The sequence below is a fragment of the Coregonus lavaretus genome (genome assembly GCF_964263955.1).
Source record: "Coregonus lavaretus genome assembly, chromosome: 25".
Lineage (NCBI taxonomy): Eukaryota > Metazoa > Chordata > Actinopteri > Salmoniformes > Salmonidae > Coregonus > Coregonus lavaretus.
Window position 1 is genome coordinate 31512513 of NC_140012.1, and position 23641 is coordinate 31536153.

At 46.0% G+C, this 23641-nt stretch overlaps 1 protein-coding gene across 1 annotated transcript in view; it reads right to left on the reverse strand.

Annotated features, from left to right (window-relative positions):
• Positions 1-23641, reverse strand: part of lrpprc (leucine-rich pentatricopeptide repeat containing) — a 67783-nt gene that overhangs the window by 30921 nt on the left and 13221 nt on the right. The window contains exons 14-24 of the mRNA XM_084141634.1: positions 23527-23596; positions 21805-21832; positions 21357-21414; positions 17225-17331; positions 16917-16994; positions 16737-16796; positions 16538-16651; positions 16166-16296; positions 15663-15748; positions 8169-8376; positions 3563-3687 (exon numbers count right to left, since the gene is read on the reverse strand). Of these exons, the coding sequence (XP_083997760.1) occupies positions 3563-3687; positions 8169-8376; positions 15663-15748; positions 16166-16296; positions 16538-16651; positions 16737-16796; positions 16917-16994; positions 17225-17331; positions 21357-21414; positions 21805-21832; positions 23527-23596 (1065 nt within the window). The remainder of the gene's footprint in view (positions 1-3562; positions 3688-8168; positions 8377-15662; positions 15749-16165; positions 16297-16537; positions 16652-16736; positions 16797-16916; positions 16995-17224; positions 17332-21356; positions 21415-21804; positions 21833-23526; positions 23597-23641) is intronic.

Genomic DNA, 23641 nt, shown 5'->3' on the forward strand with positions numbered 1-23641 from the left:
ATTGGTGTGTGTGCGCTGCGGGGTTGAAGCTACGAAGCCATAGGCTTGGCTCTCTCATCCCTTCCAGGAGGGAGGGTGGACAATGAGCCTGTCATAGCGGATGTAAGCAATGTCCCCACACGCTCTGGCAGCTTTCATGGCTGGGATAAGTTCTTTCCTCTTCTGGCGCACAACTTCAGGAGTCCTTGTTGAGAAAAATATACATTCCTCTCAAGTTCTTGGCTCTTTCCAGAACAGCTACCTTGTCCTTGAACCTCAGGAACTTGACCACTTTCGGCCTGGGCCTTTCACCTGGGCCGGTGGTGGGTTTTCCAGTCCTGTGGGCGCGCTCCACCTCAATCTTCCTGTGGTCCATCTCCAATTTCTCCGAGATAATTTCCCTCACTTTGTCCTCAGACTCCGTCCAGGTCTCATGTGGAGATTCTGCAATTCCGTCCACAACCATGTTGTTACGCCTTGATTATCCCTCGAGAGTCTGATTTATCCGTAATTGTTATCATGGATTCACACACAGAACTGATGTCCTCTCAATGATTTACAGATTGCTGTAATCTTGCCGTTCTCCTGTTTCAACTCATCGAGCTAACCCTGGGAGAACTGCAAACTGTTCTTTAGTGTCCTGGACCTCTCTGGTCAGGTCGTCCATTCTTTTATTAGTCGAATCCACCAGTATTTGGACAAAGCACTTGAAGCTATTTTCTTGTTGTTGTAACCACTGCTTGTAGAACTCTTTTTGATAGTTTAAAAGATCCTTCACGTGTGATAGACACACCACTGTCCTTGACAACGGTACTCCCGCCGGCTTTGGTCTTTGTCATGGTAGAAGCTAGCAACGTAGGTTACGCTGTTACTCCTCGCAGTTCCAGACAGGGCAGGTCATAGGGAAGATTGAAAACAACGAACAGCAGGGATCTAGACAGCCACAAACCTGGGACAATCCGCGGTCCCAGCCACAATGGCTAACCACATCGCGGGCTGTGTTCAAGCCCTCAAGAAAACCGCGCTAGCTTAATATGCTGCTAGCTAACAGCTAGGCTAGCTGCAACGCCAAATAAGCTCTTCAGACCCGTCCTTGGTCGGCAGGATCACTGGACAGAGACTAGCAATCCCAGCAACTGATGCCAACTGTGTCGCAGGATCCAAACTAAAAAGTTAGCTAGCTACTAAGAACTTCCCAATACACTTTCAAAACAACAAACTTTTGGGATGAGTTCGACCTCTGAGTGAAGGAAAAGAAGCCAACAAGTGCTCAGCATATGTGAGAACTCCTTCAAGACTGTTGGAAAAGCATTCCAGGTGAAGCTGGTTGAGAGAATGCCAAGAGTGTGCAAAGCTGTCATCAAGGCAAAGGGTGGCTACTTTGAAGAATCTAACATATACAATATCTTTTTTTTTGGTTTCTACATGATTCCATATGTGTTATTCCATAGTTGATGTCTTCACTATTATTCTACAAGGTAGAAAATAGTAAAAATAAAGAAAAACCCTTGAATGAATAGGTGTCCAAACTTTTGACTGGTACTGTATATACACATACAGTTGAAGACAGAAGTTTACATACACTTAGGTTGGAGTCATTTAAACTAGTTTTTCAACCATTCCACAAATTTCTTGTTAACAAACTATAGTTTTGGCAAGTCGGTTAGGACATCTACTTTGTGCATGACACAAGTAATTTGTCCAACAGTTGTTTACAGACAGATTATTTCACTTATAATTCACTGTATCACAATTCCAGTGGGTCAGAAGTTTACATACACTAAGTTGACTGTGCCTTTAAACAGCTTGGAAAATTCCAGAAAATAATGTAATGGCTTTAGAAGCTTCTGATAGGCTAATTGACATCATTTGAGTCAATTTGAGGTGTACCTGTGGATGTATTTCAAGGCCTACCTTCAAACTCAGTGCCTCTTTGCTTGACATCATGGGAAAATCAAAAGAAATCAGCCAAGACCTCAGAAAAAAAATTGTAGACCTCCACAAGTCTGGTTCATTCTTGGGAGCAATTTCCAAACGCCTGAAGGTACCACATTCATCTGTACAAACAATAGTACGCAAGTATAAACACCATGAGACCACGCAGCTGTCATACCGCTCAGGAAGGAGACGCATTCTGTCTCCTAGAGATTAACATATCTTGGTGCGAAAAGTGCAAATCAATCCCAGAACAACAGCAAAGGACCTGAAGATGCTGGAGGGAACAGGTACAAAAGTATCTATATCCACAGTAAAACGAGTCCTATATCGACATAACCTGAGAGGCCGCTCAGCAAGGAAGAAGCCACTTCTCAAAAACCGCCAAAAAAAAAGCCAGACTACGGTTTGAAACTGCACATGGGGACAAAGATCTTACTTTTTGGAGAAATGTCCTCTAGTTTGATGAAACAAATATAGAACTGTTTGGCCATAATGACCATCGTTATGTTTGGAGGAAAAAGGGGGACGCTTGCAAGCCGAAGAACACCATCCCAACCGTGAAGCACAGGCTGTAGGGGTGCTTTGCTGCAGGAGGGACTGGTGCACTTCACAAAATAGATGGCATCATGAGGAAGGAAAATTGTGGATATATTGAAGCAACATCTCAAGAGATCAGTCAGGAAGTTAAAGCTTGGTCGCAAATGGGTCTTCCAAATGGACAATGACCCCAAGCATACTTCCAAAGTTGTGGCAAAATGGCTTAAGGACAACAAAGTCAAGGTATTGGAGTGGCCATTGCAAAGCCCTGACCTCAATCCTATAGAAAATGTGTGGGCAGAACTGAAAAAGCGTGTGCTAGCAAGGAGGCCTACAAACCTGACACAGTTACACCAGCTCTGTCAGGAGGAATGGGCCAAAATGTACCCAACTTATTGTGGGAAGCTTGTGGAAGGCTACCCGAAACGTTTGACCCAAGTTAAACAATTTAAAGGCAATGCTACCAAATACTAATTGAGTGTATGTAAACTTCTGACCCACTGCGAATGTGATGAAATAAATAAAGCTGAAATTATTCTGACATTTCACATTCTTAAAATAAAGTGGTGATCCTAACTGACCTAAGACAGGGAATTTTTACTAGGATTAAATGTCAGGAATTGTGAAAAACTGAGTTTAAATGTATTTGGCTAAGGTGTATGTAAACTTCCGACTTCAACTGTACATGCACACACGCTACACTGTCACTCCCACACAAAACCCTCACACATTCACATCACACACACACAACAAACAAACACACACGCTCACTCACACACTTTTACACTCATCATATGCTGCTGTTACTCTGTTCTTTATTTTACTCGTATTATTATTTATCCTAATGCCTAGTCACTTTATCCTGCCTTCATCTACATATTTACCTCTAATACCTCATACCCCTGCACATTGATCTGGTACTCTCCGCATATATCTCCATTCTTGTGTATTTTATTCCTTGTGTTAGTTACTATTACATTTTTTATTATTATTTTTAAACTGCCTCGTTGGGAAAGGTTCGTAAGCAAGCATTTCACTGTAAAGTCTACACAAGTTGTGTATGTGATGAATAAAATGTGATTTGATTTGTGGTGGTGGTGGCGTTCACCTTTCTGTAGGAGCTCTGTGTCTCCCTTCTCCACCAGGCCACAGATGACGTCGTGGATACGTGGGAGTTGGCCATACTGCTTCTGACACTCCATAGCTGCGTCCAGCGCCCCACCAAGGTCCTTACTGGTGAGACACACACAGACACAGTGAGAGAAAGAGAGCATTAATTTACAATCAAATCTATATGGCTGAGAGAAAACAAGACTATTCCAGGCCTATGACCTCCGTCACAAACGACTGACGATGGTGCCCTTTTCAGCCCTGACAGGTCAACCAGGAGATGAGGCAATTGGCCACGTTCCTTTGACAACTCTCTCTGGTAGAACAAATGAATAAAAATATAGGGCTTTTCCAGGGTGAATGGATGAATAGACGGGAAACAACCTCTTTTGTGATCTTTAGCCTTCTCTCCTGTGTTCCAACGCTGTCAGCATCCCTCACCCCCCTCACCTCACCCCCAGCTGCGCAATTTAGAGGAATATGGCAACAAAATTAGAGCGCTCCCCGTGCCATCTCCACCCTCCTCCCGCTCCTCCCCCTGAACAAAGAGCCTGGGAGTTGGGCTGACAGAGGGCTGATGGAGAAATAAAGACAGAAAAACACCACTCCAATCCCTTCTATTGTGACTGCGCTGCCATCAATCTGTTGATTGGGTAATTACCATGCCAATCACACAGAGGTCACAGCAGATAGGGCACCGTTGGGAGGGGGTCAGGTGTGGTGGTACAGCGAGCCAGAGAGAGAGGGGGGAGGGAAGGAGTAACAGGTATAATTTCTGTAGTGTTTTCTACTCTTGTAGATTATACAGCCACCGGACAAGGAAATGTGCCTCCCTCCCAAAAAAAGTCTGACCTTGGTATGGGCAGAATCGAGAGGAGAGGGGGGGCGGATACGGACAAAACACAGGATGTGATTGAGCTTAGAACACAAACTGGGCTCTCAGGCAATCGGTTTTAATTGAAATGAAGAGCGACAACATTATTCATCAAGCAGGAGTCAAGAGGCAATTCAACCACTCGCTTCCTGATTGAACAGCCACTCTCCAGAGAATGAGAGCAGCAGAGAGAGAGGGAGAGAGAAGAGGTGTAATTTATTCAAAAAAAGTCAGGGACAAACTTTTGCTGGACAGGAATATAGTGACCTGTGGTCTACCTGCCAGGCGTATGTATATGTGTGTGTATAAACCCTTTAAACTGGAGTTAAGTTCCAGCCATACATGCACTCAGTCAGTGTTCCCTCGTTCCAAAGGTATTCTGTGAAATTCTACAGAATCATTTAATTCCAAGACGGTCGATCATAGATATTTACACCCCCCTCCCACCATTCGACGACACCTCCATTCCGCCCACCCAAATACCCCAAACCCCTTCTTACAGGAAAAAACGTCTTTAGAAACTCCCGACAGTTCTGGCAAAAGCGACCAGCATCGCAATTACAGCGCCCTCTCCTCCCATCTCCCAACCAAAAAGAGAATTAACCATGTTGAAGGCTTCATAATTTCCCTAGGTACAATTTAGCTGTCACTTGCGCTCCGATTTACTCAAACACGTTCCCCCGTTAATGTCACAAACTTTGCATGTCAAGCACTTTCCAGCCAATTAAGTCCTGAAAAAAGATGGTGGTGGCGGCGAGTGCTTTACGCACAGAACCTGAAGGATTAGACAAGAAAGCTCATTTCTTTCCATCCTTTCATTATTTCTTTGCACCCCTCTCCTTCCTCCCCCTCTTTTGTTACACAGAGATTGGCATTCCCGTTATCACACCACTGTCCCCTGGAAGGGAGGGAGGGCCGCGCAGCAGAGGGTGTGTGTGTGTGTAGGGGAGCGAGTGTGTGTGTGGTGTTTGATCGTGACACCTCTAGCCTGCTGTTATGAGTGTCAAGGTGCCATTAAGACACAGCTGCTAAGCCATAACATACAGTATATTCTGTACACACAGTGACAGACATATTGATTAATCTGTGGTCAAGTCCAAGTTAATGGCTAGTCTGTGTCTCTGTTCCCTATTTCTGCTGTACAGCTGCACTTACATACTCCACTCCCAATTTGTCCCTCACCCCCTCACACACACACACTAGGAGTGAATCCAGTTCTCCATCTCAAGCCGCAGCCGTCTGACAGCTCTCCTGTCTGATCTCCAACTCTAATAACCCCCCCACCCCCTCTCCCCTCCAAGACTCGTCTCTCCCACCTCCCATTGTTAGGCTCATTAGCATTGCAGGGGTGCTAATCAGGGATATGGATCCAGTAAGGCAGTTAGCTAGCGGTTAGCGTCTCTGAGAGAGAGAGACAGTGTGTTGGAGCGGTGCTCGGCGCTACGCGGCGGCTAACTGGCTAGGCTGACGGGCTGTCAGCTTTAATCTGGGGGAGAAGTGTTCATTAAGTCATTACTGCTGACACTGTGATGAGACAGCGTCGCCAGAATGACACGTAGCGCTTTGTCCTCCGCCGCCCTGACTGACGGCACGAACAGAGAGATGGGAAAGAGGAGGGGATGAGATGGAGAGCGAAAAGGAGGGATGAATAGTGGAGGAGATGGGAAGGGATAAATATGGAGAAGAAAGGGGAAAGATGGAGATGAAAAGAGATAGATGTAGAAAAGATAAAGGGAGGAGACGTGAAGAGAACGGGAAACCTTCTTCTGGGTATGAAAAAAACGAGACAAGGACTAAAATCCTTAACTTTCAACTCTAAACTTTGTGCCAAGATGAGGTCTAGGCTATACTATGCCACAGAGAGGTTCTTTAGAGGTCTATAAATCCCTCTATAAAGCATTCCTCGCCCTAACTCCCAAACCCCAGTGTATTGGGGTGTATTGTATTGTGAGCCCAGTGAACCTGTCGTTCAGTGCTGAAAGTGGCTCTGCTCTGTGCAGGGAGAAGAGAGATCCCTTGTTTTCACTGCTGCTAATGAACCTGGGGGAAATTACCAAGCTAATCTCAGAGCAGGCAGCAATTAAGGCATGAACCTCCACAGTGTGTTTGTGTTGAACACTGACTGACAGCAAACAAACAGCCCCAGGGGGGCGCCTGCACCACGCTGCTGTGTGTGTGTGTGTGTGTCAAACGTCCATGTGTGTGAAGGTACACCCTTGGTACACCCTCTCCCAGAGCATGTTAGGGGAAAAGGGTGTGTGTGTGTGTATTGAGGTGGGGGCGAAGGGGGGTTGCTTCGAACAGCGCGCCGCATGGCTGTGGCAAATCCAGCAATTAGTGCTCTGTACATAATTAACATGCAAATGAGTTGATCTACTTAAAAGCTGTTCTCACAAATAGACCTGAACAGGGACTGAGGGGTGGGGCCATGGGGCCTCGGAACCCAGAAACACAGCTTTTTCCCCAGACTGATTTGCATATTGCATTTTTAGCGAGAAGGCATCGATACCCATCTCAGAGAAGCGGAGCGTGAGTCAGAGTTATGTAAATAGGGGTGAGGAGGGGGAGGATACGGTGGTTAGGGGTACAGCAGCTGGCCGATCCCCACCTCTGTTAGAAAGACAAACACACACAGCCCAGACCCAGATCCAAACCATCTCTCTGACTGAACCAGTTACCCAGAATGCTCCTTCAAGCATGATCAGGACTCTGGCTCACATGATCCACCACAGCCAATGAGGAACAACAAAGCAGAGTGAGACACAGGAAGTCCTTTTCCCAGAGGAAGTGTTCAGGTACCCTGTTGGATGACATCATCTGGGCTCTGTTCCATTCCACCACTTAGAATGAAGCATTACTGTTGGGAATGCATTCTAGTGGTATGCTAGTCAGACCTGGGTTCAAATACTATTTAAAATACCTTAATTACTTTCAAATACATTTCAAAGTAAATATTGAGATATACTCAAATACAAATAAATACTCCCATGCATTTGAACCCAGGTGCTAGTATTTAAAATACCGTAAAACTTAGAATAAACAGTCCCAAATAGCCGCCTGTCCCTGTTAATAGCCGGGCAACGGCACACATTTCAGCAAATAAAAGTCTGTTTCAAATAAAAGCCGTGTCTAAATGAATTGTTTACGAGGTTTAATGTTTGATTTGATACATTCAATAATTCAGTAATGACTCGAAAAAATGATGGCAATGATCCATTTTTATCGGCAGTAAGAAACTACTACCCATTGGCTGCTAACAGTGGAGAGCTGCTAGCTAACTGACAAGCACACAAACAGTTATTTTTTTAATAGAGGCATACTAAGACAAAATAAATGTGACAGTGTGTAAATAACAGTGCATGAAATGAAGAAATTGATTAAAATGCTGGAAGTGAAAGCTTGAATCAAACAATTAACTATGCAAATGTGCAAAAGCTGTGTGCATTATGGAAATAGACACCTGGCTCAAATCGAAGCCTGTCTCTAATAACCGCCTGTTGTATTCAGTGATTTAAGCAAATAAACGCCTGGGCTATTCATTGAAGTTTTAAGGTAGTAGGTTATTTATAGAAGTTATCTGAAAATGGTCACATTATTTGAAAATACAAAAATACACATGTATTTGAACCCAGGTCTGATGCTAGTACATAGTCTGGACACTGGAGCCTATCCCATGAGTCCTATAGAGTACCTGACAGCTGTTAGGATTGGAGGAGGGAATAATACTCACGTCTCCAGGTGGGCTGAGACCAGGGGAGAGCAGAGGTTGGCGGTGGGCTTGGCCAGGCCCAGGGTGAAGATGGTGTCTTGGAGCCTGCGGACAGCCGCCACATCCCCCTTCATGGCCACAGCGTTGAGGACGTGGAAGAGCAGGGTCACTGTGGTGTCCCTCACAGCCACCTCCTTCTCCTTCATTTCCTTCAGCATGTCCACCGCCTCTGATGGGGGGGGGATAGATGGAGGGGGAGAAGAGAGAGGGAGAAGAGAGAAGGAGGGGGGAGAAGAGAGAGGGAGGGAGGGGGGAGAGAGATGGAGGGAGGGGGGAGAGAGATGGAGGGAGGAGAGAAGAGAGAGAGGCGGGGAGAGAGAAAGTCAACATGGGAACTGGCCAAAGGCATGCTGATAAAACGATAAGCGAATGCCAACAAGTGTCAGCTAGTCTTACGGTCAGCTACTTCTGCCTTAACTGCCTTGTCCTAGAGAGACTTAGGGGGCCAGGATCTACAATGGGGTGGTTCAAATAAGTAGTCAGAGCCCAATCTCACTTGATGGGGAGACTCCAAATGAAAGAGAGGGAGAGAATGAAAGCGAGAGGGGGAGAGAGAGAGAGGGAAGAAGGAGAGAGAATGAAAGCGAGAGGGGGAGAGAGAGAGGGAAGAAGGAGAGAGAATGAAAGCGAGAGGGGGAGAGAGAGAGAGGGAAGAAGCAGAGAGAATGAAAGCGAGAGAGAGAGAGATGGGAAGGCGATAAAAGGCCCCTTAGATAATTTCATGTGGGGAAAACAAACCGCTATTAAAACAGCATTTTACACCCAGCAGGAATGCAAATCGGTCCGTATAATGCCAATTTCCTGCTAATTGCTACTTGCATTTCTAAACGAGACTACAATTACCGGGCCGTTTTTTCCCGTCCCTGTGCCGAAAGCGCTGGGCCTAAATTATAGGTGTGCGTCGAGTGCCCGGCGTGCCCTGGCCCGGGGTCCTACAGAGGCCCGGCACTCAGCGGCCACCGTAATAATGGAGGCTTTTCAGCAGGCCGGGCTCCCATCTGGCTGACCGGGCCGTGCGGAGTGAGGATGCTCTCCTCTTCTCGTCTCTCTCCCCCGGCAGCAGTCAGCTGCTCTGTGGCAGGGCAAGATAATTAAGATGTGTTTACACTGTGTTTAGAGGCGTGCTAATGTGCTGATACCGATAGGGTCTGTTTGCACCGGTGATACTAATCATCACAGCCTGGTCAGGGAGAAAAAGAAAACATCTAGCTCGCCAGTACCCACCCCATGTAGACACACACACACAAACAAACATTCATTGGCTTTGGCCCTCAACTGCCACGCATATGTGAGATCTGGCCTAATTTGGCCTCAAACCCCAATTGCTCCTCACAGTGTGAGTGCTGTGGCTAGCAGACGCAACAAAAGCCACAGAATAGAAAGGACCCTGTGTTGAACACTCCAGGTGTGTGCATTTGGATCAAACCATCCCTCCAGTTCTGGCAGTCTAGTTCTCTGGCTAGCTATTATACCTCTTCAACCAGAGTGTTCTCTTAGGGCTGAACACTCCAGTGACACGACAGCGCACACACACGTACGAGGCACACTGGTGCGCGCTTTGGCATCCAAATTCCAGTCTGCCTCTCAATCTCTCCGTCCCCACTCATTTTCACGCGTTGTTATGCAAATGAGGCACCGTCTGTGACTGTCACAGATTTAATGAAGCAAAAAGGGAAATTGGAAAGGGGAAGAGGGGTGGGGGTTGAGGGGCGAGGGTTCATGTGGGTCACACTGGGTTTCTAAGAGGCAGCTTTTGTTTTGTGTCTGGGGCTCATTCTGTTCTCTCCCCGGGGTGTCATGATAGGGATGGGGTGGATATGGATCTGAACAGGGCCCAGTTGGGTCATGTCCCTCTAGAGGGGACCCTACATGTACCTGTGGACATCCCCTTCACTGGGTCTCTGAATAGATTTTTCTAGGGATGATATAGCAGGCAGCACCAGTGCTAAGCTACAGGACTGTTTTGCTAGCACAGACTGGAATATGTTCCGGGATTCTTCCGATGGCATTGAGGAGTATACCACATCAGTCACTGGCTTAATCAATAAATGCATCGATGACGTCGTCCCCAAAGTGACTGTACGTACAGTTGAAGTCGGAATTTTACATACACTTAGGTTGGAGTCATTAAAACTTGTTTTTCAACCACTCCACAAATTGCTTGTTAACAAACTATAGTTTTGGCAAGTTGGTTAGGACATCTACTTTGTGCATGACACAAGTAATTTTTCCAACAATTGTTTACAGACAGATTATTTCACTTATAATTCACTGTATCACAAATCCAGTGGGTCAGAAGTTTACACACACTAAGTTGACTGTGCCTTTAAACAGCTTGGAAAATTCCAGAAAATGATGGCAGGGCATTAGAAGCTTCTGATAGGCTAATTGACATCATTTGAGTGAATTGGAGGTGTACCTGTGGATGTATTTCAAGGCCTACCTACAAACTCAGTGCCTCTTTGCTTGACATCATGGGAAAATCAAAAGAAATCAGCCAAGACCTCAAAAAAGAAATTGTAGACCTCCACAAGTCTGGTTCATTCTTGGGAGCAATTTCCAAACGCCTGAAGGTACCACGTTCATCTGTACAAACAATAGTATGCAAGTATAAACACCATGGGACCACGCAGCCGTCATACCGCTCAGGAAGGAGACGCGTTCTGTCTCCTAGAGATGAACGTACTTTGGTGCGAAAAGTGCAAATCAATCCCAGAACAACAGCAAAGGACCTTGTGAAGATGCTGGAGGAAACAGGTACAAAAGTATCTATATCCACAGTAAAACGAGTCCTATATCGACATAACCTGAAAGGCAGCTCAGCAAGGAAGAAGCCACTGCTCCAAATCCGCCATAAAAAAGCCAGACTACGGTTTGCAACTGCTCATGGGGACAAAGATCGTACTTTTTTGAGAAATGTCCTCTGGTCTGATGAAACAAAAATAGAACTGTTTGGCCATAATGACCATCGTTATGTTTGGAGGAAAAGGGGAGTAGCTTGCAAGCCGAAGAACACCATCCCAACCGTGAAGCACGGGGGTGGCAGCATCAAGCTGTGGTGGTGCTTTGCTGCAGGAGGGACTGGTGCACTTCACAAAATAGATGGTATCATGAGGAAGGAAAATTATGTGGATATATTGAAGCAACATCTCAAGACATCAGTCAGGAAGTTAAAGCTTGGTCGCAAATGGGTCTTCTAAATGGACAATGACCCCAAGCATATTTCCAAAGTTGTGACAAAATGGCTTAAGGACAACAAAGTCCTTAAAACTGAGTTTAAATGTATTTGGCTAAGGTGTATGTAAACTTCCGACTTCAACTGTACATACTCCAACCAGAAGCCATGGATTACAGGCAACATCCGCACTGAGCTAAAGGGTAGAGCTGCCGCTTTCAAGGAGCGGGACTCTAACCCGGACGCTTATAAGAAATCCCACTATGCCCTCAGGCGAACCATCAAATAGGCAAAGCGTCAATACAGGACTAAGATCGAATCGTACTACACCGGCTCCGACGCTTGTCGGATGTGGCAGGGCTTGCAAACTATTACAGACTACAAAGGGAAGCACAGCCGCGAGCTGCCCAGTGACACGAGCCTACCAGACGAGCTAAATTACTTCTACGCTCGCTTCGAGACAAGTAACACTGAAACATGCATTAGAGCATCAGCTGTTCCGGACGACTGTGTGATCACGCTCTCCGTGCCGATGTGAGTAAGACCTTTAAACAGGTCAACATTCACAAGGCCGCAGAGCCAGACGGATTACCAGAATGTGTACTACAAGCATGCGCTAACCAACTGGCAAGTGTCTTCACTGACATTTTCAACCTCTCCCTGTCTGAGTCTGTAATACCAACATGTTTCAAGCAGACCACCATAGTCCCTGTGCCCAAGAACACTAAGGTAACCTGCCTAAATGACTACCGACCCGTAGCACTCACGTCTGTAGCCATAAAGTGCTTTGGAAGGCTGGTCATGGCTCACATCAACACCATTATCCCAGAAACACTAGACTCACTCCAATTTGCATACCACCAACAGATCCACAGATGATGCAATCTCTATTGCGCTCCACACTGCCCTTTCACATCTGGACAAAAGGAACACCTATGTGAGAATGCTATTCATTGACTACAGCTCAGCGTTCAACACCATAGTGCCCTCAAAGCTCATCACTAAGCTAAGGACCCTGGGACTAAACACCTCCCTCTGCAACTGGATCCTGGACTTCCTGACGGGCCGCCCACAGGTGGGTAAGGGTAGTTAACAACACATCCGCCACGCTGATCAACACAGGGGCCCCTCAGGGGTGCGTGCACAGTCCCCTCCTGTACTCCCTGGTCACTCATGACTGCATGGCCAGGCACGACTCCAACACCATCATTAAGTTTGCTGATGACACAACAGTGGTAGGCCTGATCACCGACAACGATGAGACAGCCTATAGGGAGGAGGTCAGAGACCTGGCCGTGTGGTGCCAGGACAACAACCGCTCCCTCAACGTGATCAAGACAAAGGAGATGATTGTGGACTACAGAAAAAAGAAGAGGACTGAGCACGCCCCCATTCTCATCGACGGGGCTGTAGTGGAACAGGTTGAGCGCTTCAAGTTCCTTGGTGTCCACAACACCAACAAACTAACATGGTCCAAGCACACCAAGACAGTGGTGAAGAGGGCACGGCAAAACCTAAGGAGACTGAAAAGATTTGGCATGGGTCCTCAGATCCTCAAAAGGTTCTACAGCTGCACCATCGAGAGCATCCTGACTGGTTGCATCACTGCCTGGTATGGCAACTGCTCGGCCTCCGACCGCAAGGCACTACAGATGGTAGTGCGTACGGCCCAGTACATCACTGGGGCCAAGCTTCCTGCCATTCAGGACCTCTATACCAGGCGGTGTATCGGAGCGCCAAGTCTAGATCCAAGAGGCTTCTAAACAGGTAGAAAGAGGAGAAAGGGAAGCGCTACTAAGGTACACATTAGTAAATGTTGGTAGACAGAAGGTGCTCTTTGGTCAAAGGGGTGAATTGGTCATCAAAAAGAAAGGAAGACCAAGGCACTCTTCATATAATTAATTAAAATGCCTATATTAGTATGGCATGTTCAATAGATTTTTAAAAAATCAGACGCGTTTCGGCTGCATGGCCTTCGTCAGGGAGGCTTCTAAACAGCTTCTACCCCCAAGCCATAAGACTCCTGATCATCTAATCAAATGGCTACCCAGACTATTTGCATCCCCCCCCCCCCCCCCCATTTTACGCTGCTGCTACTCTGTTAATTATTTATGCATAGTCACTTTAATAACTACACCTACATGTACATATTACCTCAATTACCTCAACTAACCTGTACCTCCGCACATTGACTCGGTACCGGTACCCACTGTATATAGCCTCCCTATTGTTATTTTTACTGCTGCTCTTAAATTATTTCTTACTTTTATTTCGTATTATTTTATATTTTTTTGTGTGTTTTTTTTGGTATTCTTTCTTAAAACTGCATTGTTGGTTTAGGGCTTGTAAGTAAGCATTTCACTGTAAAGGTCTACACCTGTTGTATTCGGCGCATGTGACAAATAAAATGTGATTTGATACTGTGGAGAGGAATCAGAGCCTTGACTAATGACAAAGAAAGCCTAGGATGCTGTCCCCCAGAAATTTTCGGTTTGCTGCCTGTAGGCTAGGGCCTCATTGTGATTGAATGGTATTGGATGAAAACCTGCAGACAACTGACTTAGAAAACATGGAAAACCAGCAGCTGTGTGGTTCTATGAAAACGATTGATAAATCAAGTACCAAGTATCAAGGGGTAGGACACCAGCAAACACTGCAGCCCTTGAGAACTGGACTAGGAGGGTAGAGTTGAAATCCTTAGCTGTAGGTGTGAACTCACTGGGCCAGGGATAGAGGAAATCTGACCTTAGGATCAAATCCAAGTTAACGAGAGTGGGGGGGTTAGGGGGGAAAAGTTACCCACTCACTGACTACCCATGACTGTCCATCAGCACGTTACACACACCAGCGGAGAGTCGTACTGGGGGAAGGAACATGTTAGCTAGCCTATGAGGGAATGAGCGCGCATCAGAAGAGAGACAGCTCATCCCTTCTCTCCTTCCTGACGGCACCACTAATCACCACGACCAGTGGCTCGGCGCTAACGTGACCAAATGGAGGCTAGGCGGCCAAGCAGACGGAGTGGTATGTATATCAGCCAAGCCAGCCAGCCAGGGATCTGAAACTCATCCAGCCACACACTGCCACGGCCAGGTAAACAAATATCACACAGGCCATTAATCCCTCTAATTTCCCTGCCTTGCGTTCCACTAGGCCCCTGCACACCCAAGGCTGTGTTTACCGGAGGACCGCACAGAGGCTTTAGCTATCGCTATGCAGGGGGGGTGGAGGGACGAAGGGAAAGGTGGAGAGGTGAAGGTGGAGGTAAAGGAAGGAAGGAAAACAACAAAGCCATTAAAAGCGGGGCGCCAGTGAGCGGTCCTGCCACAAGTCATGATCTTCAGCACGGACCTGGCTGTCTGTAGCGCGGCCCGATAGGCCAGGGCAACGAGGTGTGCTAATGTGGATGACAAGCCGCACTCACTGGGGCTAATGGCCAGCTAACCCCCCCCCCCCCCCTCCCCCCTTCACAGCACCTCTGCTTGAATTCACATGCAAATTTGTGTGTGTGAAATGTTCAAGCACTTTCCCGGACATGATATGCCATTAGTATCAGGACGGATTTCTGTAATTCTGTTAAAGTAGCGCGAGTCCTGTAATTTTCTCTCTCCCTCTCTGTGACGGGGGAGAGACGAGGCGAACAGAAAGGGGGGGGGGGGGGGGGGGGGGGGGTGAGAGTGACACGCATCTTGAAGGAAAGAGCGAGAGAGGTAGCGTGAGAGAGACGGGGCACACATTTACGCTGTCACTGTGTGCACAAAGCAAAGAAGAAACACTTTTATTGTAATTGGGTCTTACATGGGCAGGCAGAAACCCACCGTGGCATTCAGATAATGGCTGGTTAATGTGGGCGTCCTGAGAGAGAGAAAGAGGCGGCTCCTGCCTGCTCCTCGCCACATGCATACAGCATGCTCTCTGAGAAACTCATTACTCCTTCAGCAGACATTTAACTGTATCAAACACTTCCTTCACTCAGGAGTTGAACTTTGCTGTGTCTTTCATACGGCTTATGGATATAGGTATTTTGCAAAGAAAGATATATAGGTTTAACCAAACCACACATTTAAATCGCTAAAATGTGACAGAGTCTATTGTTAACCTGCTGAGCTAAAGCCTAGGCATTAGCTCGGGGAGCTAACGCAAGTCTTCAGGTCTCAAGCAAGGTGACTTTTCAGGCAAGGTTTCTCAGCAGTCTGGACAAGGAACCCTGAAAGCCTATCTTTAACAGAAAGCAACTTCCCTCGACTATGTTGCCCTGGCGGTGGCTATTGCCCACTCACCTTCCAGTCTGCCCTGCTTGGTCAGGACCTTGACCAGAGCCACGTACTTGCTGGAATCCAGAGACACAGAGGAATCCTTACGGCTCCTAGACAGGGGTGTGGGGAGAGGGAGAGAGGGAAAGATACTTTTAAAAAAATCTGTATGTGAAAGATCTCGAACGTGGCCGATGAAGTTCATGTCACAATTGCAACTCCCATCTCCCTACAATTTAGATTCCTCTACCCCCCACCTTCTCAATCCCCCCTCCTCCACCTCCTCTTTGATGAAGCGGTGCATGGCAAAGAAGACAGATTGGAGCTGAAGGTGAGTGCAGCACTGAGGCCTTTCTGTTTCTGAGGCGTGACAGACGCAGGGTGTGGGGCGAGGAGATGAGAGACGGGGGTACGTACGCACCGGATTCAGTGCATTAACGTCTCTCCTAATCCAGCTCATGTTCAACTTTAATGCTTGGCTGGACCGAGTATAGGGGAATGTGTGTTTGTGTGTTTCCCAATCCACTTACAGCTCTCTTTTCAAGTTCAGCGCCTCTTCCACATTGTCATTGCGACAGCAGAGGTGGATGAGGGCAGCATAGCCCCCGGCAACCATGTCTGCCTCATGTTGGCTCTTCAGCTCCAGAGCCCTGTCCAGTTTCTGTCAGACAGAGAAGAGGTCTTTAAAAATCAACCTTCATCTAGATCGCTTAATCATAAGGCTGAACTCATAGCTCACAGCTGCAGAGCCACAATAGTCCACCGGCCCATTAGGACATATTAACAACCCTAATTTAATTGTCTTACTGTCGAGCAGCAGACTATCACTCTGCAACTGAACCAGGTTTTAAGCTTAACAAACATTACCCAAAAGAAAGAGGGCATGTGTGCTGAGACTGTACCTCCTCAGCACACAGAGTGAGGATGAGTTGTTTCAGGGTAGCTCCTACTGGTTTACTGTCAGCCTTCAGCTCAGCTAGCCTGTTCTCCAGCGCCGACACCTTGCCATCCAGACTCTGAAAGGTAAGCAGGAAAACGTTACATGCACTCTCCCTAAAATGACCATCACCTACATCTCTAAAACCCAATGAATACACTCACAATGACTCTGTTGTCTGAGAAGTTCAGAGGTTCTTTGCTGTCCACCAGGGCGATAACATCCTAAAAGAAACCAAAAGAACCATGTAAGAAAGAAACCAAAGCGACACCATTAAAAATACCTTCACATACAGTAGCTGTGAACTGGTCTTCTAGGTGGTCAGTGATTTAGGCTTTAGATACCTTGATGAGCTCAGGCACGTGATAAGAGTCTAGCAGGTTCCTGATCCCTCTGTAGATGTTCCCTGGGATGACGATACCCTGCAGGTCAAACACGGGAGACCAGGATTAAAATAACATCTCTTTCACCTGGGGTTGTCCATTTTAGGAGGGGGCAGATTGCTAATCTGAAATTTAGGACATGGGTATTCTGAATCTCATTATCCGCATAGACACAACTCTTAATCTGAGATCAACGTGTGTAAGCCTGTCAGAAGGGTTGTATTTATGAATGGGATAAGTCAAATATCTGTGTGCGTGTCTGTGTGTACCATGCTCTTCAGCTGGTTGAAGTACTGCCTGAGCTTGTCCTCCTGAGCCTGCACCTCTGCCTCAGACATGCCGTCAATCAGGTTATAGAGAAAGTAGGACACAGCCTCTGTAGAGATGGGAAGAGAGGAGGGATGTTACACGTGCACACACACACACACACGGATACAAGGACATAGAATGTGGTCCCAGGATAATGGCTGTGTGTGTGTGTGCCAGTGTGTGTAGAGCTGACGGTACTCTGAGTGAAGTGAACAGTAATGCGTGTCGGGCGGGTGGCAGTGGATGACAGCCTCGCACTCTGGGGCGGCCGTGCGGAGGAGACAACGGGAAGTGACACGGATAACTGTCTCCATCTCTCCCACCAGCACTGCAGCCCGGTCAGAACACACACACTGACACAGAGAGACACAGCCACGCCACACACACTGACCGAAAGATACACATTCCTGACACAAACTACACTGAGACGCTGGCTGTTTGTTCAGCGCTGTGTCAGCAGCCTAGGTCCATTTTCCCTGACAAACAGGCTGTCCCTCTGGCCAGGTCTCACACATACACCCTATATCTAGGGCAGGACATGAACATGCAAACACAGTGTTCATAACGCAGAGTGAGCGCGTCAGCAGACTCCTGCCACTGAGACTGCAGATATATACACAGTAAACGCAGAGACAGACACCGATAAAGTGCCTTCAGAAAGTATTCACACCCCTTGACTCCCCCCATTTTGTTGTGTTACAGCCTGAATTAAAATGGATATAATTGAGATGTTGTGCCACTGATCTACACACAATAACCCAAAAGTGGAATTTTGTTATAGAATTAATAAAAAATTAAAAGCTGAAATGTCTTGAGTCAATAACTATTCAACCCTTTCGTTATGGCAAGCCTAAATAGATTCAGGAGTAAACATTTGCTTAACAAGTCCCATAATAAATTGCATGTACTCACTGTGTGCAATAATAGTGGTTAACATGATTTTTTTATGAGTACTCAATCTCTGTACCCCACACATACAATTATCTGTACGGTCCCTCAGTCGAGCAGTGAATTTCAAGCACAGATTCAACCACAACGACCAGGGAGGTTTTCCAATGTCTCGCAAAGAAGGGCACCTAAAAGCAGACACTCAATATCCCTTTGAGCATGGTGAAGTTATTAATTACGCTTTGGATGGTGCATCAATACACCCAGTCACTACAAAGATACAGGTGTCCTTCCTAACTCAGTTGCCGGAGAGGTAGGAAACCACTCAGGGATTTCACCATGAGGCCAAAGGTGATTTTAAAACAGTTAGAGTTTAATGGCTGTGAGAGGAGGACAGGATGGATCAACAACATTGTAATTACTCCACAATACTAACCTAAAATGACAGTGAAAAGAAGGAAGTCTGTACAGAATAAAAAAATATTCAAAAACATGGCGCAGTGGTCTAAGGCACTGCATCGCAGTGCTAGCTGTGCCACTAGAGATCCTGGTTCGAATCCAGGCTCTGTCGTAGCCGGCCACGACCGGGAAACCCATGGGGCGGCGCACAATTGGCCCAGCGTCGTCTAGGGTAGGGGAGGGAATGGCCGGCAGGGGATGTAGCTCAGTTTGTAGAGCATGGAGTTTGCAACGCCAGGGTTGTGGGTTCGATTCCCACGGGGGGTATGAAAAAAATTAATAAAGTGATGTATGCACTAACTGTAAGTCGCTCTGGATAAGAGCGTCTGCTAAATGACTTAAATGTAAATGTAATCCTGTTTGCAATAAGGCACTAAAGTAATACTGCAAAAAAAAAAAAAAAGCATAGCATTATGTTTGGGACAAATCCAACACAACATCACTGAGTACTGCACTTCATATGTTCAAGCATGGTGGTGGCTGCATCATGTTATGGATATTCCCGTCATTGGTCAGGACTAGTTTTTTGGGGGGGGTAAAAATAAATGGAATAGAGATATGCACAGGCAAAATCCTAGAGGAAAACCTGGTTCAGTCTGCTTTCCAACAGACACTGGGAGACAAATTCACCTTTCAGCAGGACAACAAACAAAAACTCAAGGCCAAATCTACACTGGAGTTATTTACCAAGAGGACATTGAATGGTCCTGAGTGGCCTAGTTACAGTTGACTTAAATAGGGCTGAAAATCTATGGCAAGACTTGAAAATAGCTGTCAAAGCAATGATCAACAACCAACTTGACAGAGCTTGAAGAGTTTAAAAAAGAATAAATGGGCAAATATTGTACAATCCAGGTGTGCAAAGCTCTTAGAGACGTACCCAAAAAGATTCACAGCTGTAAATCGCTGCCAAAAGGTGATTCCAACATTTATTAACTCGGGGGGTTGAATATCTAATCAAGATTTTAGTGTATTATTTTTCATTCATCTTTAAAAAATGGAAAACATTTTCTTCCACTTTGACTGAGAATTTTGTGTAGATCGTTGAAAAACAATTCAATCCCAATTTGTAACAACAAAATGTGGAAAAAAGTCAAGGGGTGAATACTTTCTGAAGGCACTGTACATACAGACAGACATACATACAGTTGAAGTCGGAAGTTTACATACACTTAGGTTGGAGTCATTAAAACTCGTTTTTCAACCACTCCACAAATTTCTTGTTAACAAACTATAGTTTTGGCAAGTCGTTTAGGACATCTACTTTGTGCATGACACAAGTCATTTTTCCAACAATTTACAGACAGATTATTTCACTTATAATTCACTGTATCACAATTCCACTGGGTCAGAAGTTTACATGTACTAAATTGACTGTGCCTTTAAACAGCTTGGAAAATTCCAGAAAATGATGTCATGGCTTTAGAAGCTTCTGATAGGCTAATTGACATCATTTGAGTCAATTTGAGGTGTACCTGTGGATGTATTTCAAGGCCTACCTTCAAACTCAGTGCCTCTTTGCTTGACATCATGGGAAAATCAAAAGAAATCAGCCAAGACATCAAAAAAACATTGTAGACCTCCACTAGTCTGGTTTATCCTTGGGAGCAATTTCCAAACGTCTGAAGGTACCACGTTCATCTGTACAAACAATAGTATGCAAGTATAAACACCATGGGACCACACAGCTGTCATACCGCTCAGGAAGGAGACGCGTTCTGTCTCCTAGAGATTAACGTACTTTGGTGCGAAAAGTGCAAATCAAACCCAGAATAACAGCAAAGGACCTTGTGAAGATGCTGGAGGAAACCGGTACAAAAGTATCTATATCCACAGTAAAACGAGTCCTATATCGACATAACCTGAAAGGCCACTCAGCAAGGAAGAAGCCACTGCTCCAAAACCGCCATAAAAAAGCCAGACTACGGTTTGCAACTGCACATGGGGACAAAGATCGTACTTTTTTGAGAAATGTCCTCTGGTCTGTTGAAACAAAAATAGAACTGTTTGGCCATAATGACCATCGTTATGTTTGGAGGATAAAGTGGGACAATTGCAAGACGAAGAACACCATCCCAACCGTGAAGCACGGGGGTGGCAGCATCATGCTGTGGGGGTGCTTTGCTGCAGGAGGGACTGGTGCACTTCACAAAATAGATGGCATCATGAGGAAGGAAAATTATGTGGATATATTTAAGCTCAAGACATCAGTCAGGAAGTTAAAGCTTGGTCGCAAATGGGTCTTCCAAATGGACAATGACCCCAAGCATACTTCCAAAGTTGTGGCAAAATGGCTTAAGGACAACCAAGTCAAGGTATTGGAGTGGCCATCACAAAACCTGACCTCAATCCTATAGAAGATTTGTGGGCAGAAATGAAAAAGTAGGAAGCCTACAAACCTGACTCAGTTACACCAGCTCTGTCAGGCGGAATGGGCCAAAATTCACCCAACTTATTGTGGGAAGCTTGTGGAAGACTACCCGAAACGTTTGACCCAAGTTAAACAATTTAAAGGCAATGCTACCAAATACTAATTGAGTGTATGTAAACTTCTGACCCACTGGGAATGTGATGAAATAAATAAAAGATTAAAATATATAATTCTCACTACAATTATTCTGACAGTATGAAAATGTATGCGCTCACTACTGGATAAGAGTGTATGCTAAATGACTAAAATTTAACAAAAATAAAATAGATAGCGTTGTTATGGTCAGATTTTCATCCATTCACAAATGATCTTACCAGCAGATCCTGTAGCTCCCTGAGAGAAACGCTCATCTTTGTACAGCAGCTCAGTGATCTGAAAACAAGCATAACCTTAGACATGCATCTCATACACATACACACCTACATACAAATTGCAGGGTCAAGCATCACACCTGAATAGTGAAAACTCATGCCCCAGAATTATATAGCAGTCATATTGTTGCCTTTTAAATGCCTGTATCACTGTATCAGTGCAATGCAATCAAGAGGGGAAGGGTTAGAAAAACTATTTGCAGAAATAAATATAATCTATAAAAGTGGTAAGTCTATATGTCATATCGAAATTACAATCAAGCTTTTACATGTCATACATTTCTATCTGCAACATTCTGAACCTTCCACCCTCTTCAATAAACCCCTGCCAGTTTCTCCACATGCGATTATGAACAGAGCTGAAACCAAGCAGCGCTGTGCATCGTCTTACTTTAGACATGCTCTCCACATCATCAGACCTGTAGGGGGTAGCAGAGGACAAGACATCAGGATACAGACATACAGACAGGAATCAGTACACAGAATCAGGATACTTAGGCTGAATTCACACAGGCAGCCCAATTCTGATATTTTTTTCACTAATTATCTAAAAAAAGATCTGATGTGATTGGTTGAAAGACCAGTGTAAACGCAGCCACATACATACTCACAGGAAATCAGCACAGAGACATAAAGCAAGCTTCTATGAGAACAATATTACAGTAGATTACTGACATACGAGTCCCTATGAACACGACACAACCGGACACAATTCTATTAATGTCACACGGCAAAACGCCAGTAAAACGCAGGGATGATAAGAACCTGGGCATTCTGATGGAGCAAATGATACATTCTGAATGGTCTAACTGATACCATGATCCCCGAAAATGATGCACCAGGGAAATATATACACAGGACAGAGAAGAGGACTGCCACTTTGCCTTGACAAATCATCTGAGGATGAGAGGAAATTGACTTAAGGGAAGAAAACAGGCATCCTACACATTATCCTACACACACTGAATAGTCACTCGAAAACCATGTCAGACACACACACACACAAAACCATTCCTAAATTATGATGACACGGCCGTCGTGCGTATGTGGCGTTGTCAGCTGGTTTGAGAGGCACAGAGACAAGATGAGAGGAGGGTGGAGGGAGCGGGGGGGTCTTTAATGATTAAATTATCCCCTGACCTTGCTCTGACAGGAGCAGGTTGCGGAGTGTAGTGACATGGTTCTGACACAGCCCCCCCTCCCCAGTGACACACCCCTCTTCTTTGGCGTCAACCCCAATTATGGGCGTGACAGGCTGCCTGGCAACGACAGCACCGCACGGCTCACAGATGAGTCTATAGCAGACAACCATGCTACCAGGAACATCGTCCAGAGAGAAAAGAGTACAGATGTAGTCTAAATCATTCACGACATACATCTAGAAACGTATCAATCTTACTCCTGAGAAGAAGGTGATTATGTTTCTGACATCTGCAATATCAGCCCAAAAACCACAGGAAAGTCTCTCTTCAACTAGGCCGCAATCTCTCCATTTCACTTTAATTATTATTTCATAACCATAACTAATGACTGTGTGTGTGTATATTGGTGTGAGGGGAGGACAGGACAGAAGCGACACAAACACCAGTAAGTATGCCAGGACCTCTGGGCTCCCTGGGAGGGTCAAGACAGTTGAGGGCGGGAGGGAGAAAGAGAGGGAGGAGTGGGTGTAAATATTTACATCATTGCCCTCCTGCCTGTAGCCAGCCTACAGACCTCAGGCTGGGTAGGGTGAGGGCAGAGCCTTAGGGGCGGGGCTCAGAGTAGACTCATTAACATATCTCCCAGGGTGCTCCTGGGCCAGGGCTGCAGGTCAGGACCACTGACTGACTGTGTCCATAAGCATGAGGCAGTCAGGGCCCGGAACTGGGTGGCCCGCTGCAGGGAGAACACCGCAGTCTCTAACTCACTCCCTCACTCACTCACTGACAGGGGAGGGGGACACAAGTAACATATGTAGTTATTCACAAGTCATAAACCCCATGTTGCCAGGGGCTTTCATAAGCCTGTTTAGAAACATGGGCGAGAAGGCAAACACATTTGCACATACACACTTGTAAAGAGAAACAGAGCACTCTTACTCTAAAAACAGTTACGACGTAAGACAACTCACCTTCTGAAGCCCTGGATGAGACTTCCTCTGAAGGTACTCAGGTCCAGGGCAGGGAAGGAAGGAGCAGACACTGGAGAGGGAGAGAGAAACAGACACATTCTGAGGAGAACACTAA